Source organism: Dama dama, chromosome 23, assembly GCF_033118175.1.
Source record: "Dama dama isolate Ldn47 chromosome 23, ASM3311817v1, whole genome shotgun sequence".
NCBI lineage: Eukaryota > Metazoa > Chordata > Mammalia > Artiodactyla > Cervidae > Dama > Dama dama.
In genome coordinates, this window is record NC_083703.1 from 79,245,051 (window position 1) to 79,265,448 (window position 20,398).

Genomic DNA, 20,398 nt, shown 5'->3' on the forward strand with positions numbered 1-20,398 from the left:
GAAAAGAAGGAATAGGAGTCCCAGTTTCAGAACAGCAGGACCACGTGGGCTAAGTGATAAACCCCGGCTTCCTTTTTTTCGGCTGTGCTATTTGGCACCGTCAGCTCTTCATTCACCAACCAGGGATCCAACCCTGCCGTGGAAGCATGAAGCCTCAACCACTCGACTGCCACAGAAGTCCCTGAACACTGGCTTTTAAGCCAGACAGACCTACATGCAAACCCCAGCCCAGCTCCACCCCAGCTGTGCACCCCTGGACAATTCATCTTCTATGCTTCCCTCTCTTCCTGTCTGTAATAAGACCTGCTTTGCTGAATTATCAAAAGGATTAAGGACTTTATATACAAAGGGAGTAAGCAATGCCTAGCACATAACAGGCACTCCACTAATAGTAGATATTATTTCTCTTGAGTTATTTTTTCAGACTTAAAAAAACATGAAAAATTTCTCACCTGTTGCTAGCAACAGCGATTAAACTAGGTTAAGATGGAAGGCGAGAAATAACTGAGCTTACATGCTCCCAGCTTAGACCGTTTAAACAAAGAGAAACCAAAGGGGACCTTCTTATGGTCTGACTCTAGGACAGACAGAAGTTTTGATGGCCAGTAGCCTGGTGGCCAGATGCGGTGGTTTCGCACAATCTGGGCAAACGCAAGGGGAAAAGCAAACATTACAGGGGGACGTGCCAAGGGAACGGCGTTTCTGGAAAACGTAACCAGTGTAACAAGGAGCCGCCTCCAAAGAAACGATCGTTTCTGCCTCGGTGCTGCGGCCAGCATCAGGCACTCAGTAAATATTTGCTAAATTGACTTCGTGACGCACCCACCCTCCCTGAAGCCGGAGTCCAGAAATCTAGAGTTTTCAGTGTTGACACTGGGCAGAGCCAGGAAGAATGCAAGGGAAAATTAAACGCGATGCAGAGAACTCACGGACACACAGAACCAACTGCGGTGCCTGGGGAGAGGGGCGAGATGGGGGGAAGGGGTTAAGAGGTACCAACTACTATCGAGCTGCAAGGATATGCTGCACAACACAGGGGGCGTGGCCAGTATTTTATAATAGCTATAGATGGACTGCGGCCTTTATAAATTGTGAACCACTGCACGGTACATCTGAAACTTAGATGATACTGTACACTAAATATACACAATGTTTTTTACAAAGCAACATAGAGAAAATAGCCGGCAACAGCGGTTCTCAATGTGAGTATGGTGTCAGTTTGCCTCTGGGGACACTTGGCAACATCTAGAGAGAAGTTTGGTTATCACAACTGCAGGTTCAGGGAAGGGAAGGGCTAATGGCATCTACTGGGTAGAAGCCAAGGATTCTACTGAACATTCCAGAGTGCACAGGCTGGCCCCATCCAGAGGATTATCTGGGCCCAAATGCCAAGAATTAATGCTTTTGAACTGGTGTTGGGGAAGACTCTTGAGGATCCCTTGGACTTCAAAGAGACCAAACCAGTCAATCCTAGAGGAAATCAACCCTGAATATTCATTGGAAGACTGATGCTGAAGCTGAAGCTCCAATACTGGGGCCACCTGATGTGAAGAGTCGCCTCATTGGAAAAGACTCTGATGCTGGGAAAGACAGAAGGCAAAAGGAGATGGGGGTGGCAGAGGATGAGATGGTTGGGTGGCAACACTGACTCAATGGACATGAGTTTGAGCAACTCTGGGAAATAGTGAAGGACAGAAGAGCCTGGTGTGCTGCAGTCCATGGGGTCGCAAAGAGTCGGAGGTGACTTAGTGATTGTACCACAACAAAAATGCTAACAGTCCCGAGTCTGTCCCCTGCATGTCAGTGACGAGGGAAATATTCTCCAGCTGCATCATCAAACACAGCGGCCACTAGCGACACGTGGCTGTTGAGCACTGGAAATACAAAATTTAAATTTTAGTTCACTACTTTAATGACCAAAAACAGCCATGTGAGTCTAGGAGCTGCCATACGAAACGGCCGGTCCCGAAGGACTAGAGGACGTGACCCCACCTGTTAAGCGCTTCGGGGCGGTGGGGGGCGGGGGGGGGGGGGACTGGAAGGAATGGAAGGGAGGGCATGAAGGGAAACTTTGCTCTTTGTTCCAGAATTGGGACAGATTTTTGGCTAGACTTTTTTTAAACTGGGAGAATGTAAAATCCAGACAAATGCAAAGAAGGAAGCAGTCCACTGAAGTCTGAAGTATCTCTGGCCACAGGAATGCTACTGTCTGGAGAAGAAACAAGACCACAGTTGCCCCCCTTATCCATGGGGGACGCAGTCCAAGATCCCCCAGTGGATGCCTGAAGCCGAGGGCCATTCCAAACTCCACAGGCACTGTGCTTTCCCTAAACACACAGACCTGTGGATAAAGTTTCACTTATAAATTAGGCACAGTAAGAGATTAACAAGAGTAACTGATAATAAGACAGAACAATTATAACAATAAAAGTTATGTGAATGTGGGCTGTCTCTCAAAACATCTTACAGTACAAATTAAATGACTTTCTCATCTTAACTAAGTACTCATCACACCCTGTGGTCATAATCTTTGCAGTCTGAAGTCACGAAAACTCACAGGAATTTCTTTTTCCCTCTTCACAATTTCATGAACAGAAGATCCATCCTTACTGTACATCTTAGCAACCTCAGCATAAGTTTTTTTCCTTTAAGTCGAGAACTTTCCACCTTTTCACTTAAAGGAAGCATTTTACAGCTTCCTTGTGACATATCCAAATGCCAACAACATTATTTGGGGCCATTTTTAAGTAAAATAAGGGTGCGATACAGTCGCTCTGATAACAGAGGGGGCTGAGGGACTACCAGGCCAGACAGGCGGGACAAACAATGACGGTTCAAGTCCAGGGCAGGACTGAGCTGCAAGACACACAGTCTCACCATGCGACTCAGAACGGCAGCCAATGTGGAACTTACGACCCATTTACTCCTGAAACTTTCCTTTTAGGATTCTTGGGTCCCTGGCGCCTAACTGAAACCACAGGAAGCAAAAGCTCAGAGAAGGTGGGACTACTGTGTATCAGTGAAAGAGTTCAAGTCAATGTAGCAACTTCTGTAAATGTAAAGCTCAGATCCTCTCACCTAGAAGGCTACCTTGGACGCGTCTTACACACATTTTGGTACAAGGTGACCAAGGGGAAACGCACGACGATGCTCACAAGAGCAATACACAGGAGAGCAAAACCCTGGGCATGAGCAGGTGCCCACGGCAGACGGACCCCTGGACGGTGGCTTTCTCTGCTCCTGCCCTTGTCATGGGCCACACACTGAGGCCTGAGCGCGACAGACATCAGCTCATCCGGTCCTCACATCCCCCGAGCAGTGTCATCATGACGCCCATTTTCAGAGAGCCGAACTCACCCGGCCAGGGTCACAGGGCCAGGGAGACGCGCCTCCACCGGGAAGCCCCCTCCCTCCCAGCCCGGCTCCTCCCCTGCCCCCCTGGAGGCCTGGACCACAGCCCAGCCTCTGCGCTGCCCACCGGGAGTGGCTTTTGTGCTGAGACAGCTCCGCATGGCCATAAGCGAAGCTTCCAAGGGCGCCTGTAAAGCGCCAGATAGTTACAGCACCTGTCGCTTGTGGGGAGTCGACTTCTGGAATCAGGCGGTGGAGGGGCTGGTCCAAGGGGGACACAGTCACACCTCTCCTGATGCTGCTGCCCCCCGGGAATGGAACCTCCTCCTACCGCCCTCCTCTCTCTGCAGGGCGGTAGACATGATGTCTGCACGCAGCTCTGTCAGGAGAAACTGTATCTACGAGGACCTTTATTCACTCAGCAAACACTTACTGAATGCCTGCGCTGTTCTCCCTCATGACCACTAACTGCAGTATCACAAGGCGCTCGGCCCCAGTCCACACACAGAGCGCCCACGGGCGGCTGGGCCTCAGTCAGCCGCGGGCCCCTGCCCTCCAGCTCCACCCGTCTCAGACACTCGGAAACAGGAAGCCTGATACGCAGTCAACAGAGAAAGGAAAAAACTTACGTTCTTACTTCTTTTACTCTCCTTTTTTAAAACTTTCCCAATCTCGTGGGTATGCACTAGGCAAAAGGAAAAAGGCAAATGACTGGAGGAGGCCACCGCCCGTCTCCTGACGGGGAGCACGGCCGTTCTGGCTTCTCCAGGGTGGAACACAGCAGGGCCCTTCCAGAGAGTGGCTCAGTGATTAAGACATGGTGAGAGCCCCTGAATACTCACCAGCTCCATCCAACCCAGAGACCTGGGGATGCTAGCCCATGAAAGCTGTCCAAGATGTAGCAAAAATTCATGCATCAAGACTGCCTCTGCAGACTTTAATTTCTAACAGCAAAACCCAACAAAATAAGGTCACCTAATAGCCATCTGATAAAACTGTAGATCAGAAGGAAATATGTTGTTGAGGCAGTAAGTCATGTCCAACTCCTGTGTGACCCCATGGACTGTAGCCCGCCAGGCTCCTCTGTCCTTGGGATTTTTCAGGCAAGCATACTGGAGTGGGTTGCCATTTACTTCTCCAGGGGATCTTCCTGACCCAGGGATAGAACCTGCGTATCCTGCACCTTGAGGCAGATTCTTTACCAGTGACCCATCAGGGAAGCCCAGAAGGAAACTTATCTAGTATCAAGAGGAAGTTGGGCTTTAAATTCCAGCTGCTGCAACTTTAACTTTTCTATAAGAGAAAGCACTAGTTTCCTTTAACAGAAATTATTGCTTTTATACTGGAAAACAGTAAGATGCTAGTGTTTGGACGTCTCCATGTGGGAGCCAGGGGGGGCTCTGGGCGGGTTAGGCAGGTCCAGGCAGGGCCTGGCAGCCACCCTTGGTGGAGGTGCCGGGGCTCTTCTCCAGCAAGCGCCGGCTCCCCAAGCCCCGCCGAGCCCCGTGCTGCAGCGCTAGGACGGCAGCCCCGGCTGTCCAGGGCCCATCAGTGGCTGTCCGACAAAGGTCCACCCCGGTTAACACGCGAGATCGCGGGCCGCATCAGACGGACCTAAACAGGGGCATCTCCAGTCACGCAGCAAACACGAGGTCACGGAAACCCAGGCCTGGGCCTCCCTGCACCGCCCTCCATGCGTCTTCCGGCCGCCTCTGCTCTGGAGGGCCAGCGTTCAGAACGAATATAAAGTGACAACACAGTAAGAAACAACCTGTGAACACACAGGGTCCTGGGTTATGTGAATTAAAGACGCCTCCTCAAAGAGAGAGCATGTTGCCACTTAAAGTGTCGTTTACAAAGCACATCAGAATGCCAAACCAAAGCCTTACCTTAAAACGCTGGGTGAGAATAAAAGCAAATAAAAGCACACGTGCTGCATGGGTGTAACTCACCAAACAATGTACACGTGGATACGAGACAGGAAGAAAGCAGCATATGCTAAAAGTTTGTGTTAACTATGGCTGCCGTTGAAGGGAAAAGTTAATACTCGAGTCTCATTCAATAGTTTTCTCTGTTCTTCAATTCTTCTTTAATACACATGCACTCACTTTACAATTAAAATACAACTTAAGACTTTTTTACTACTTCCCTTAAGATGCAAACTACTCAAGAAGGGGTGTTTGGTTGTAGAGTATACAGAAGCAGAAATAAAATGTTGTTCACATGAAGCACATAAGGTTATAAACCAGTTACTTTGATTCTTGGGAAAAAAAATAAGAAATGCAAAAAAAATAAAAAAGGGGTTTCCCTGGTGTTCCACTGGTTAAGACCCTGAGCTCCCAATGCAGGGGGCATGGGTTTGATCCCTGCTTATTAGCAAACTAAGATCCCTTATGCCCTTTGGCCAAATTAAAAAGAAAGAAAGAAAAAAAGAAAGATCAAGCTGCAGAATATACTGAGAAAAACCAGGCTCCTCTGCCCATGGGATTCTCCAGGCAAGAACACCGGAGCAGGTTGCTATTCCCTTCTCCAGGGGATCTTCCCAATCCAGGGATCAAAACCGGGTCTCCTGCACTGCAGGCAGATTCTTTACCGATAATCGGCTATACTCCCATATAAAACAAAGAGTTTAAAAAAAAAAAAAGAACTAGGGTTTGAGTCCTGATTCTATCCAAACTGTTTCAGCTTCTGCCCTTGGGTGAGTCATTTATCAATTCTTTTGTTTTTGAGGCAAAGATAGCAGGCCCAGTCCTTGGACTGTTGACTGTTTGAGGGTCGACACTCCTGAACCCCTCCTTGTTCACAGATCAATGACTGATTCCTACACGGACTTCATTTGGCAAAGGAAGTGAGCAAACTCTAATAAACAGGCAGCATGGTCACCCCTTATGAACTAAAAGATGCAGCAAGAATTAACAGGCATGAGTGAGCACCTGCTCCATGACCACATTCACTTAAAGGTCAAAAACAGGCCCAGTCTCTGCTGTTAGAAGTCAGGACACCGGTTCAGGACACCGGGGGGGTGGGCGGGGGAGGAAGGAGAGGCGGGAGGCTTCTGAGGTCACAGCCGATTTATTCACCTCCAGTTACGGGAGTGCGTTCACTTCATGAAAACTCATCAAGCTGTGCGTTTAAGATGAACGCACTTTCCTGTGTGTGCACATGCATGGATGTGCATATATGCATAGTTTTTAATCAGTTAAGGAAGAAAAAAAAAGCCCTGCCCGTGGGACAAGTGGTCTTATCTGTTTACTTCCTGGTCCTTTGACTTAGCCAGACATAGTTGTGTCATCCCTTCTACGAGAGTCTCAAATTGCCTTTAATCTGGAGAACAAAAAAAGAGGGAAGAACATGAAGGTGGGGCAGTTCTCCAGTTTTACATTGTCTTTGGACCTCCCCGGGGACTGACTGCTTCATACAAGCTAAAAGGTATTCAGATTCAAGGGTGAGTCCAGACATTTCAGAAACAGATGTTCCGCCCTTTTCCTCCCCTACCAGGAACATCTCCCTCACAGACAGTGAATTAGGAAAATAAGGATCAACATGCAAACTAACCCTAAAAACAGAAAGTATGCTTCTGAAGAATTCACAATCACTGGGATAATCTGAAGTTTCTAAAATTTCCCTGTCACATCATTTCTGGTCTCTGCTTCCGCCAGAAACAATGCACGTACTAGGTTGGCCAAAAAGTTCGTTCAGAGGTATCCGCAAACTCTCACGGAAAAACCAGAGCAAACTTTCTGGTCAACCCAATAGTGTGATAGGCGCTCAGTCGTGTCCGATGCCGTGGGACCCCACAGACTGTAGCCTGCCAGGCTCCCCTGTCCATAGGATTTCCCAGAACAAGAATACCGGAGTGGGTAGACATCCCCTTCTCCAGGGGATCTTCCTGACCCAGGGCTTGAACCCAGGTTTCCTGCATCATCGCAGGCAGATTCTTTACCGTCTGAGCCCCCAGGGAAGCCCAGTCAGCACACATCAGGAGTGAGCAACTCTTATAATTCTCAGCAGACTAACCTAGCACAGTCCGAGTGACAAGAATCAGTGAACCAACCATCCAAAGCACAAACTGGAAATGTGACCACCGTAAACTCTGTAAACACAAGGAAACATCTGGAACCGGTGCCTCCTCCCTGGGGAGCACACGGGCTGTGCTTTAGGTTACGGGAGCCTGTGGTACCCAGCTCTAGCGCACGTGACTTTGCAATACGCTGAGGGAGACTGGACTGTCTAAAGAAAACTGCTGAAGAACTTATCCATCGGTTTAAAATAAAAGTTTACCACTGACACCAAGAGACTCCTCACCCACAAACAACCAGCAGATGCTTCCTGTATTCGTCTTCTTAGGCGGCCATACAAAAATACCACGGACTGGGTGGTTAAACAACAGAAATTTATATTCTGATCGTTCTGGTGGCTGGAAAGTCCAAGATCAAGATGTCGGCAAACTTGGCATTTTTGGAGGCCTCGCTCCTTGGCGTGCCGACGGCCACCTCTGCCCTGGGTCCTCGGAGACTGTCCTCTCATCTCTGGTGTCTCTCCTCCTATCCTCATCTCCTCTTCCTAGAGCACCACTCAGCCTGGTTAAGGGCTCGCCGTAATGGCTTGTGTTAATTTGATCACCTCTTTAAAGGCCCTGTGTGCAAATACCGTCCCTTTCTAAGGTGCGGGGTTAGGACCCTGGGGTGTAAGTTCAGGCAGGGATACATGTCAGCCCAGAACACTTCCCAAAGGCTCTATTCCAACAGCTCACGGCTTCTTTAGTCAAGAAGCTGAACTCAGAGTTGAGAACATGGTCCAAACATGAATTTCTTGCCCAACAGGTTTTTCTTTTATTTTTTTAAAGAGATGATGACTCACCTGAAGGACAACAAAGGCTATGGCTATTCACAGAACATTCCACTCATCCAGGGGTTCCTAAAAGCGGTGGTCCCGCCCACTCCTACTCCCCCACCCCCGGGGGGCGTGGCAATGTCTGGGGACCCTTCGGGTTGTCCCAGCTGGGGGGCCCCTAGGTCACAGGAGTGCTACTGGCCTCCAGGGGGTGGAGGCCAGGGTTGCTGCCCAAACTCCTACCACGCACAGGACACACCTCCACGGTAGAGAATTGTCAGACATCAACAGTGCGGAGGCTGAGGGCTGGCCAAACCCGACTTCATCCGTGGCCCAGCAGATGGCCGGGTGGAGGGAGGCGACCTGCCAGGCCCGGCTCCGCAGGGAGGGCACTGTTCCCTCCGCAGGCGGCTCCTTCTCAGGCAGGGCAACCAGCAGGCTCTACCCTGGCACGGGGCAAATGCCACAGAGATTTAACGGGAAGGAGGCAACAGCCTTCAGCTCACCCAGACTGCCAGTTCACACAGGAAGCCTTTCTTTCCACGGGGCCCCTTCCAACTGTCCTCTCCCACAAGCCCCTCAAACTTTAGACGATATTAAAGCAATGATAAGACTCCCAATCAACAAGGCAAACTAACCACTGTTTTAAAATCATTTCTTTCCTGGATGACTTGGCGAAATAAAAAGGATTTTTTAAGTCTGCGAATAACAAATGCATGAGAGGGTGTGGAGAAAAAGGAACCCTCCTACACTGCTGGGAATGCAAATTGGTGCAGCCACTATGGAAAGCAATATGGATGTTCCTTAAAAAAACTAAAATAGAGTTGCCATATGATTCAGCAATCCCACTCCTGGCCATACATCCGGACAAAACTATAATTCGAAAAGATACATTCACCTCCAAAGTTCACTGCAGCACTATTAACAATAGCCAAGTCATGGAAGCAGCCTAAAAGTCCATCATCAGAAGAATGGATAAAGAAGAGGTGGAACCAATATGCAGAGATGTTACTAAGCCATAACAAAGAATGAAATGGACTTCCCTGGTGATCCAGTGGTTAAAACTCTGCGCTTCCAATGCAGGGGGCACATGTTGGATCCCTGGTTGGGGAAGATCCCCCATGCCATGGGGAAAAAAAGAATGATATAATGCCATTTGCAGCAACATGAATGTACCTAGAGTTTACCATTCCAAGTGAAGTAAGTCAAAGACAAATATATGATATCGCTGACGTGTGGAATCTAAAGTATGATCTAAAGGAACTCATCCATGAAACATACACAGACCCACATAGAGAACAGTCCCGCAGCTGCCAAGGGGGAGCGGGTGGGGGAGGCCGGGCTGGGAACTGCAGATTGTTGCTGCTTGTTCAGTGGCTTGGTTGTGTCCGACTCTTTGCGACCCGTGGACTGCAGCCCACCAGGCTGCTCTGTTCATGGGATTTCCCAGGCAAGAATCCTGGAGTGGGCTGCCTTTTCCTTCCCCAGGGGATCTTCCTGACCCAGGAATCGAACACACGCCTCCTGTCTTGGCAGGCGAATTCTTTACCACTGAATCACCACGGGTTTGAGATTAGCAATTATACACAGGATGGATAAACAACAAAGTCCCACTATATTCTGTACAGAGTCATACTGGAAAGAATATGAAAAAGAATGTATAATGCACAACCAAATCGTTTTACTATAAAGCAGAAACTAACAACAGTGTAAATCAACTGTACTTCAATAAAATTAGAAAAAAATTTTTTTAGAATTTTAACTCTATTAGCACAACCAGCTTATCCCTGTTCTTTCCCCTTGTTAACAATGCCATTATATTTTTAGACCAACAGCACCATGTCAGCAAACCCACCGCTTCCTAAATGTCAGCCATGACGCGGGCACATCTACAAAGCTCCCCAACTATTAATGACTTCATACTTCTAAATTGACTCTGTATTTTTTTTACTGAAACGTATGCAAAAAGGAAACTTCTGTCACTACTACAAAAAGAAGACAAGTATCGCTTGGCATAAACAGAGGGAACCATAAACATAATTGCAAGCCTTTCAATGTTTGGCCCTGAGCCACCTAAAGTGATCTTTGGCGATGCTTTCCACAGGCCAAGCTCTGAATGCATAAATCAATCTTTCAAAGTCACATAAATAAAGCAAAAGCTCGCTTTAAAATAAATCAGCACCCATCTCTCTCTCTGGCTTTCCTGGTAGCTCAGCTGGAAAAGAATCTGCCTGCAGTGCAGGAGACCCCGACTCCTTTGATTCCTGGGTCTGGAAGATCCCCTGGAGAAGGGATAGGCTACCCACTAGAGTATTCTTGGGCTTCCCTGGTGGCTCAGACGGTAAAGAATCCTCCTGCAATGCAGGAGACCTGGATGCAATCCCTGGGTTGGGACTATCCCCTGGAGGAGGGCATGGCAACCCACTCCAGTATCCTTGCCTAGAGAATCCCAGGACAGAGGACCCTGGCGGGCTACAGTCCATGGGGTGGCAAAGAGTCGGACACGGTCGAGCAACTAAGCACACTCTCTCCCTTTAGGTAAAAGTCATCAAAACAGCAGGCTACGGTGGGCTTTCTTCTTTCCAAACTAAACCAAAGCCCAGTCGCTTTCAGGAGTGAAGCTCGAGCCACTCCGTGGCCTTTCCCAAAGGTGGCCATCAAGTGTGGACAGCCCTCACTGGTGACTTCCATCGTTTGCACCTGGGTGCAGATATTGAAAGGACTTTCTGTGCTGAGAAGTAACAGCCCAAGAAGTCCAAAGATGGCTTATTCCATACCCTGGCTCCTCCTTCCCACTGACTGCAGGGATGGGGGCCAAAGGTCAAGGTCAAACGGCCGCCTTGCCGCCCTGGGGACTGGTGTGCAGCGGGCGCCCTGGCCTTCCTCGGTCCTCGGCCCAAGCGCTCCCTTTCAGCATCTCTACCTGGCCGTGTGTGTGCAACTTCACAGCCGATGTCACCGCCTGGGCCCGCCTGGGCAGGGAGCACTAGGGCGGGCCCACGACAGGGAGGCCGTACCAGGAAGTGGATGGCACCCGTGCAGCTGGGCTGGCAGAGGGCACAGAGACCGCTTCCGGGTGGGCAGCTGCCAAGCCTGCCCGGGCTGCCAAGAGCCCATCACAGGAGGGGAAGGGCTGGGCCCCTCGGCGGAGGGAGAGAGAGGGGCAGACAGAGGGCGCCTGGTGTCTTGGCCCGGTACTGACGTCGCAAGCCCCTTGGGCACCCCCAGCCCTGCCTTCAGACCACGGGGCTAAGACAGGCAGACTTGATCCCCCCAACCAGGGAAGACCTCCAAGCCAGGAAAACACAGGAGCAGATGGTTATCGAGCAGCAGTTCAAGGATGTCCAACAGGCGTCCTACAGACTTAGAGCTGAGAACATGGAGACTTCTGCCTGGACCGGCTGGAAAAGGTTCCTCCATCCCCATTCTCAAGGGCAGAGGCGGCTCTATTTCTTTTATAAACGGGAGATCTGCTTCAGGCGTGTTTCTCTCAACAAGGATTTATTGGGCCCTTTCAGTCACCTTGGCCCCTGTGGAGGCCTGCTAGGAGGAAGACTTCTAAAATGACAAATATTTTGGAAGGCTGTGGTCCATAGCCATTTTCGCTGGCTACAAGTGGGGTCTATGGAACCGGAGGGGGCACACAGCTCTCCTGAAAACTGAAGATATACTGGGCTTCCCAGGTGGCTCAGTGGTAAAAGAATCCCCCTGCCAATGCAGGAGACACCAGTTCAATCCCTGGGTTGGGAAGATCCAAAGGGACTGGCAACCCCACTCCAATATTCTTGCCTGGGAAATCCCATGAGATGAGAGGAACCTGGTGGGCTACAGTCCATGGGGTCCCAGAGAATCAGACACAACCAAGCAAGTGAGCACCCACACACATGCACACACGCACGCACACACACACACATGCTCAGGATAACACTGAATTCTATCTTGGCAAGAGATGTGCTTTTGTGTACAAAACAAAGAACAACACAGTAACTCCTGGAGGAAAACTTAACAAAACCAGAGTAACCTGGAGAAAGGTAACACGTCTTGTGGAAACAGTAGCATGGTTCATACCAAACTTCAAAACAACTCTTTATGCCAAGGCCACTGGACACAGAATCCGACTCTTGGTGGGCCCTTCAAGGAGTGACGCTGTACCTTCAAGGATTTAAACTTATTGAAAAGTAAATAAAAGTGTAGACTTGTTCTCTTCTTAAAAAAAAAAAAAAAAAAAGAAGGGTGTGTTGGGCACCTAGTCCGTGCCAGGCTCCGTGCAATGGTGACTAACCTGTCCCCAGCCAGGGCCCCGCAGTGTTCCCAGCTGAAGGATCACACAAGGACACGTCTAACTGCAACTGAGCAAGATAGAAGAGGAGCAGGTGCTCCGAGAGGCCCCCAGAACGGGACCTGCTCTGCAGAGGGGACGTCAGGGAAGTCTCCCCTGAAGACCTGAGGCTTCAGTGGGACTTAACGGAAGACGGAGCTTCGACCAGATGAACAGGGGAGAGGAGGACTTTCCAGGCAGAGGACAGCATGTGCAGAGGCCCTGCGTCCAGAGGGGGCCGGGAGGAGACAGTGAGGACAGATCCCGCGGCTGGACAAGGAAGGGGCCGAAGCGCGCTGAGATCAGATCAGGAGGCGGCCAGGGTGGAATTGCTGGTTTCTGTGCCAACCTGTCCAGCAGGCACTGGCCGTGTGTGGGGACCAGACGCTGAAACATAGCTAGTGCCACTGAGGGGCTGAATGTTTAACCTGAATTATTTTAAACCTGAATTTACACAGCCACAGAAGGCTAGTGACTACCATGCTGGACAGCGTGGGGCCAAAGCACCTAGTGAGGTGGTTCCCTGGAGGGCTTTGAGCGGAACATGCCCACGATCAAAGCATCTGGCCATATCTGGGCTTCCCAGGTGGCTCAGTGGTAAAGAACCCGCCTACCAGTGCAGGAGACACGCTGGTTCCATCTCTGGGTCAAGAAGATCCGTTGGAGGAGGGCACGGAAACCACTCCAGTGTTCTTGCCTGGTGAATCTCATGGACAGAGGAGCCTACAGGGCTACAGTTCATAGGGTCACAAAGAGTCGAGCATGACTGAATCAATGTAGCACACACATTCTGGGTGAGAGGTGGAGACCCCACTGGACAATCAAAAGCATGGATGAAGGGTATCAACTGATGATGAAGACGACGACAAGGAGGATGGGCCGGTGGCAGCAATGCTAAAGGAGATGTGAACAGATTCCAGAGCAGCTCAGGGAGCAAAAGCGGGAGGTCCTGATCAAGGATTAGCAAACAAAGAGGAGGGCGAAGGCAGCATCCAGATCCTGGGTTTCAGGGTTTTGCCTTGAAGAGCTGGCACACCATTCTCCGTGCATGGGAACACTGGAGGAAGGAAGACCAGGCTCATGATGGGAGCCAGGCTGAAAGGACTCAGGAAGAGGGCAGAAGGACTTGAAGGTCACTGAAGCCACGGGTTGAAAGTGTTAGTCGCTCAGTCGTGTCTGACTCTTTTCCACCCCACTGACTCCAGCCCGCCAGGCTCCTCTGTCCATGGAATTCTCCAGGCAAGAATACTGGAGTGGGTTGCCATTCCCTTCTCCAAGGGATCTTCCCAACCTAGGGACTGAATCTGGGTCTCCTGCATTGCAGGCCGATCCTTTACCAACCTGAGCCACCAGGGAAGGGCTTCCCCCATGGCTCAGCAGGTGAAGAATCCGCCTGCGATGCAGGAGACACAGGAGATCCGGGGGCGATCCCTGGGTCGGGAAGATCCCTGGAGGAGGGAATGGCAACCCACTCCAGTATTCTTGCCTGGGAAATCCCAAAGTCAGAGGAGACTGACAGGCTACAGTTGGACGGGTCGCAAAGAGTCGGATGTGACCGAGCATGCACACACGAAGCCATGAGCAGGACAAGCTCAGCCCAGACTTCAAGGGGAGGAGGGCCAGGAGCAAACCCTGAGCAACCCCATCTCTGCGCCGGAAGACAGAGGAGATGATACAGGGGAACCCACAGGGCCACCACGGAAGAGCCAGGAGCGACTGACAAATCAAGTCTCAGACACTCAAGGCAGACAGGAGGAAGGAAAGCATCTGTCTGCAAGAAGACCTGAATGTTCTTAGTGATTGTTTACATACAACAGCCAAACACGAGACGTAACCCAAATGTCCGTCATGGTGAAGAGATGAAGCATGGTATACCTACACAATGGAAATCTTTAAGCAATAAAAAGGAACTTGAAAACCACTGTGTTAACAACTCTGCTCAAGATTCTGTAATATTCCTTGGTGGCCCAGCAGCTAAGACTCCACTCCTCCAGTGCAGGGGGCTCCAGTCTGATCCCTGGTGAGGGAACCAGATCCCACATGCTGCAACTAAGAGCTCTCACGCCACAAGGAAATATCCCACATAAGGCAATGAAAAGGATCCCAAGCACTGCAACCAAGAACCGCTGCAGCCAATAAAATTTTTTTTTCAAAAATTCTGTAACAACCTAACTGGGAAAAGAATTTGAAAAGGATACATGTATATGCAAAACTGAATCAGTTCACTGTACAGCTGAAACCAGCACATTGATGATCAACTGTTCTCCAACATAAACTAAAAGGGTTAAAAAAGCACTCACTGTGCTCACAGAACAGAAGCAGGCTTACAGAGAACAAACCAGCGGTTACCAGCTGGGAGGGGGTTGTTGAGGGAAAAATACAAACTACTGAGTGTGGACGGCTCGAGGACGTATTACAACACAAGCCAATATTCTGTGGTAACTGTAAACGCACAAGGCTTTCCAGGTGGCGCTAGGAGTAAAGAACTTCCCCGCCAATGCACAAGATGTAAGCTCCTCGGGGTGGATCCCTGGGTTGGGAGGATCCCCTGGGGGAGGGCATGGCAAGCCACTCCAGGATTCTTGCCTGGAGAGTCCCATGGAGCCTGGTGGGCTATGATCCACAGGGCTGCAAAAAAGAGTCAGACACAACTAGCAAGTGACTTAGCACATAAATGGATAATAACCTTTAAAAACTGTATTAAAAGTTAAAATTAAAAAACCATTCTGTTAAATGAAAAAAAAAAAAAAAGCAGATACAAAGACAACACAGTTTATGACTCCATTTATATGAAATTTCCAGAAAGGGCAAACCTATGAAAACAGAAATCAGCCTGGGATGAAGGCATGAGAGAACTTCTGGGGGAGATGGAGATGTTCAAAAACTGGATTGTAAGGAATTACAGAAACTCTGTACATTTACTTTAAAAAAAATCAATGTGTTGTACCTTAACAATGGATGCATTTTATGTGATATAAAGTAACCTAAGTGTAAGCTGCTCAGTCCTGTTGGACTCTGTGACCCAATGGACTGTATGTAGCCTGCTAGGCTCATCTGTCCAGGGGATTCTCTAGGCAAGAACACTGGAGTGGGCTGCAGGCGGATTCTTGACTGTCTGAGCGACCAGGCAATACAGGAGACCTGGGTTCGGTCCCTGGGTCGGGAAGATCCCCTGGAGGAGGGCATGGCAACCCACTCCAGAGTTCTTGCCTGGAGAATCCCCTGGACAGAGGAGCCTGGTGGGCCACAGTCCGTGGGGTCGCAGGGTCAGACACCACTGAGCGACTCAGCAGAGCACACAGCGCCCCCACACTGCAGGTGGTTTCTTTACCAGCGGGGCCACCAGGGCAGCCCCATACCCCAACAAAGTTGTTCCCCCCCCAAGAAAAGCTGAAGCAAACTGTGTACCTAAATACTCAGCTGTTTAATTCAGTTCACATCCAAAATTTCCTTGTTCCCCATTTCCAGATACATCAAAAAATCAAAGCATCCTGTCCAAGTTGGCCACGAGATCCCAAATCATTACTCAGGAAAGGCAAAGTCTCGGTTCTGCCCAACCTGCTCTCTACCTATCACACCAGGGCGCCTACTTATCTGTCCGGAATCATTTATGTGGTTAATCATTTCCTGGATTTGATCAGGAGAGAGCAATGAAGTCTGTGTTTCTCAACTTCCCACCATCAAATGTCCTTCTACTCAAAGGAGCGTTCTGGAAATTACCAATGGCAAACCTTACACAAAAATCTAATTATCACTATTTGGCCTAGTGAAAGTCTAAGATGTACTGAGTGCTTAGTGTTCCAAACTTAAGATGGATTAAGTCTCAAAATAAACAATCCTAGGAGGTACACATAATTATGGGGTTCCCTGGTGGCAGGGAAGATAAAGAATCCGCCTGTAATGCTGCAGACCTGGGTTCAATCCCTGGATTGGGAAGATCCCGTGGAGGAGGGCATGGCAATATTCTTGCCTGGAGAATCCCAGGGACAGAGGAGCCTGGTGGGGTACAGTCCATGGGGGTGCAAAGAGCCGGCCATGACTGAGCAGCTGAACCACGAGCACACACAGAGAATTAGTTAGTCCCACTTTACAGGTGAAAAAGCTAAAACTCAGAGAGGTTAAGTAACTTCCCCCGAGTCACACAGCCAGTAAGGGGCAAAACCCAGGCTTGCACCTGGCTCTCCAATCCTATGCCCATGCTCCTAACCAGTCTCTTGTGTTTCATCAAGAGGAGAATTTCATTTAGCCACAAGCAAAGCACATGATGTTAGAAAAAAGGTTTCCAGCGACGTGAGGCAAATGCTTATGTCCTAACAAAACCACTGCAATAGTTTTCTCAACATCAGGATGTGGTAACTTTCTCAAGACAGAAAAGAGCTTTGGGGCTATGGGATTCCTCCAGCAAATAAACTGCATGTCTTGGCATATGCTGAGTGATCCCAGCATTAATTATACTCTGTCTTCTGGGGCCTGTGGCACCTAGGTTTTTGGTTTCTTTAACCACAAAATCCCCCAACCATCCTACAGCTTAGAGCCATTAGACATAAAGAGTTGATCAGGTTCAAATCCATCCCCTGACACTGACTACTCCTATGACTTCCAACAAATTGTTTAGCATCACTGAACCTTAGTTTCCCTGGCTATAAAATGAAGAAACGAACTCCAAAAATTCACACAGTAGTTATGAGGATTTAGAGAAGGCCAGGTGGCACAGTGGTAAAGAATCCACCTGCCAATGCAGGAGACGAAGGAGACTCAGGTTTGATCCCTGGATTGGGAAGATTCCCCGGAGCAAGAAATGGCAACCCACTCCAGTATTCTTGCCTGGAAAATTCCATGGACAGAGGAGCCTGGCAGGCTACAGTCCATGGGGTTGCAAAGACTCAGACACAACTGAGCGATTGAGTATGCATTTTATTTCAAGTGCCCAGCAGAGAGTCTGACCATCACAAATATGTTTGCTTCTTATTTCTTTACTTCACCTCCCACCCTGAAATTACAAGGTTTTCCAAAAGTGTTTCCAGATACCAAGATCACCAACTTGACAAGGCCACTCCTAAAAATGCAGATTAAATACAAGAATATGTATGCAAACACCTGGAATTCCCGATACCTGACTTGAATTTGAATCCACGTCACTGCTCAGGAAACAAATTAGTTCCCAGGTGGCAAATTCTAAAGGAGAGGCAATCCTCCACTCCAATACTAAACAGAAACCTTTTTTCCCAATTGTTGGCACCACTCGGCCCCTATGCTAAGGATGCATATTTCTCTCATGGTAATCATCACTTTTAAATAATTATTTGCATTTTTCTCTCTTGCACTGAATGAGAGGTTCTCAACTATGCTGACACGTTAAAATCATCCGGGGAGCCATGAAAAAATAAGGTAGATAAGACAGATAAAGATAGCCAAGTCCCACTTCAGATTTTTATTTCAAAGGTCAAAAACGCGGCGGGAATGGTCATTGTTAAAGTTGCCCTGGTGATTCCAATGCACAAGCAGGGTCCGGAGGCCCGCACCTGTTGTAAGGGCTTGTTCAGTTCAGCTTTGAACCCGTCTCCCCGCAGAGCCTCCACACACAGTAGGCATTTTTATAACTGTGGCATGAATTAATAACTAGAGGACCTCAGAGTCCACTGATGTTATTAACTCATTAAAACATTCACTGAGGGTGTTTATTACATGCAGGCCCTCTTCCAGGCACAGGGCTCAAGCCGTCACCGTTCTTTAGCTTTGACAGGTCGGGATTAAAACGTAGGCCGAAAGTGAAGAAAGCTGTGGAGGGCAGTTCACCTCTGGCTCAGAGATCCTGAGTTCAGTCTGCGTCTTGCAGCATCTTCGCAGAGGTCCCTGACCCCTCTGGGCCTCTGTCTTCTACCAATGGGGGTCTCCTCCCCGGAAGATTTAAGGAAGATGGGGGACAAAGACCCCACAAAATGGCTGCTGGCATCATCCCTTCCCCCACTTTTAAAAAAATTCCACTGACACCTGGTGAAGTCACCCTAGGTGTTCATCCGGCCCACGCCCCTGCATCAAGCAACCGACGCCGCACAAAACGGCCGCCACCGGGAAGTGCGCGGGGAGAACCGGACGCCAAAGCGAAGGGCGGCCCGCGGGGCCCGGCCCCGCCCAGCTGCCTTCTCCGGCGACCGCAGCCCCACCTGGGCAGCCTCGGGAAATGCACGCTTCCAGGTCCCACCCCAAGCAGTCACCGGCGGGCCCGGGCGGGGCCAGGAATCAGCATTCTAACCAGCTCGCCTCCCCCCGCGCCCCCCACCCCGTTAACTCTGCCCCAGCCCCTTAAAACCTCAACAGGTCAGCGCCCCCCTCCCAGTGGGAAGCTGTCAGGGCGCAAAACGCGCGCGCCTCCTTTTTCCGAGTGGGTGCAACCCTCACGAGGCGGCCCAGGGGCCTGCCTCTGCGGAAGGATACAGCAGGTGGCCGCCACCGCCCCTGACGGGGGGGTGGGGGGGGCTCCCTCCTCACACTGTGGGGGACCGCGGGGAGGGGGTGCCCAGGCGACCAGCAGGAGCCCCTCTCGCCCTCCGGCGGTCCAGCCGGCGCCGGGGAGGGAGGGCGGCCATCTGGGGGCGGGGACCCCGCGGCGGGTCTGCAGCGGGGGCAAAGCCAGCCGAGAATTTCCGGGCTCCCGAGGGCGGTTCCAGGAGAAAAGCGAGGTTCGATATTGACCAAATCGGAATTACGAAGACAAGGCGTAATCAGGAAACAATAAAATGGATAGAAGGCGAGGCTGATCCCAGTTCCACAGCGCCGGGCGGGCCCGGCCTCCCGCGGTGCCTAAAGCAAGGCAGGCAGAGGTGCCCGGCAGCCGGGAGCTCGGGCCCGATAGGGACGCGATAGCGCCGCGGTGCCGGGCCGGGTTGAGCCGGACCGCTCCCCGCCCGCCCCTCCCCGGGCCCGGCCGCCGGCTCATGGCGCCGGCCGACCTGTCAGGCCCGGCCCGGCCCGCCCCGCCCGGCGCCGGGCTGCGGCCGCGCGCGGACAAAGGAGGGCTGCCGGCCCGGGCCCCGCTCACCCGGCGCGGGGCCTGCTGTCCATCCGCTTCTTCTGGCGCACCGGCTGCAGTGGGATGTTGTCCGTCATGTCGCCCGCCTTGGCCGCCGCGCCCCCAGCGCAGCCTGGGCCGCTGCCCGGTCCGGCCTCCGCGCCACCGCCCGCCGGCGCCGCGCCGCCCCGGGGGAGGAGGCGGCGGCAGCGGGCGGGCCGGGCCCGCAGCGACGGGGCGAGCTCGCGAGCGCCGGGCCACGCGCGGAGCCGCCCGCGCGGCCCGACCGACGGACACGGGCGCACCATGGGCCCGAGCTCCGCGCCCCGCCCGCCCGGCGCCGCGCCTGCCTGCCTGCCTGCCACCGGGGGCGGCCCGCCGTGTCCGCGCGGCCGCCGCAGAGGCCCCGCCCCCGGCCCGCGCCGCGCGCCCCCCACGAGCGCCCACCCGGCCGCGCGCCCCCCGCCCACGCCCCGCCGTGCGCGCGCCCGGCCGCCCCCCGCCCCCGCGGACGCCACTTTCACCCGCACATGTTCGCCTGTGCGCACACGCACACGCCACCAGGCTCACTCTGCACACGGCATCCATCCTCTCACGGGCTCACTCTTGCACACTCACACGCGAGCCACACACACACATTCTCACCCGGCCCCTTCCTACCAGCGTCTGACAGTCACGCTCACCCGCACAAGCACGCACTCTGCCACACTCACACCCATTGTCCACCCTGGACCTCACACACGTGTGCCCCCGGGAATCACAATCACAGGGACACACTGCCTCACTGCTCTGCAGACTCTCTGAGCCACCATCCTTCACCACCGCTGCCCCCCACTCTCCCACCTGGACCCTCAGATTCCCCATCACGGAGTCCACTCACACACTTA

The 20,398-nt window shown here is 51.5% G+C and overlaps 1 protein-coding gene across 4 annotated transcripts in view; it reads right to left on the reverse strand.

Annotated features, from left to right (window-relative positions):
* ATP9A (ATPase phospholipid transporting 9A (putative)) overlaps positions 1 to 19,695 on the reverse strand; it is a 122,068-nt gene extending 102,373 nt beyond the window's left edge. For 3 of the 4 annotated variants that reach the window (XM_061127525.1, XM_061127522.1, XM_061127524.1), the window contains exon 1: positions 19,542 to 19,671. In XM_061127525.1, the coding sequence (XP_060983508.1) occupies positions 19,542 to 19,609 (68 nt within the window). In that variant the 5' untranslated portion in view covers positions 19,610 to 19,671. Of the gene's footprint in view, positions 1 to 19,541 lie in introns of all 4 variants that reach the window. The other variant, XM_061127521.1, reaches the window with a different exon arrangement.
* Positions 19,696 to 20,398: the final 703 nt, after the last annotated feature.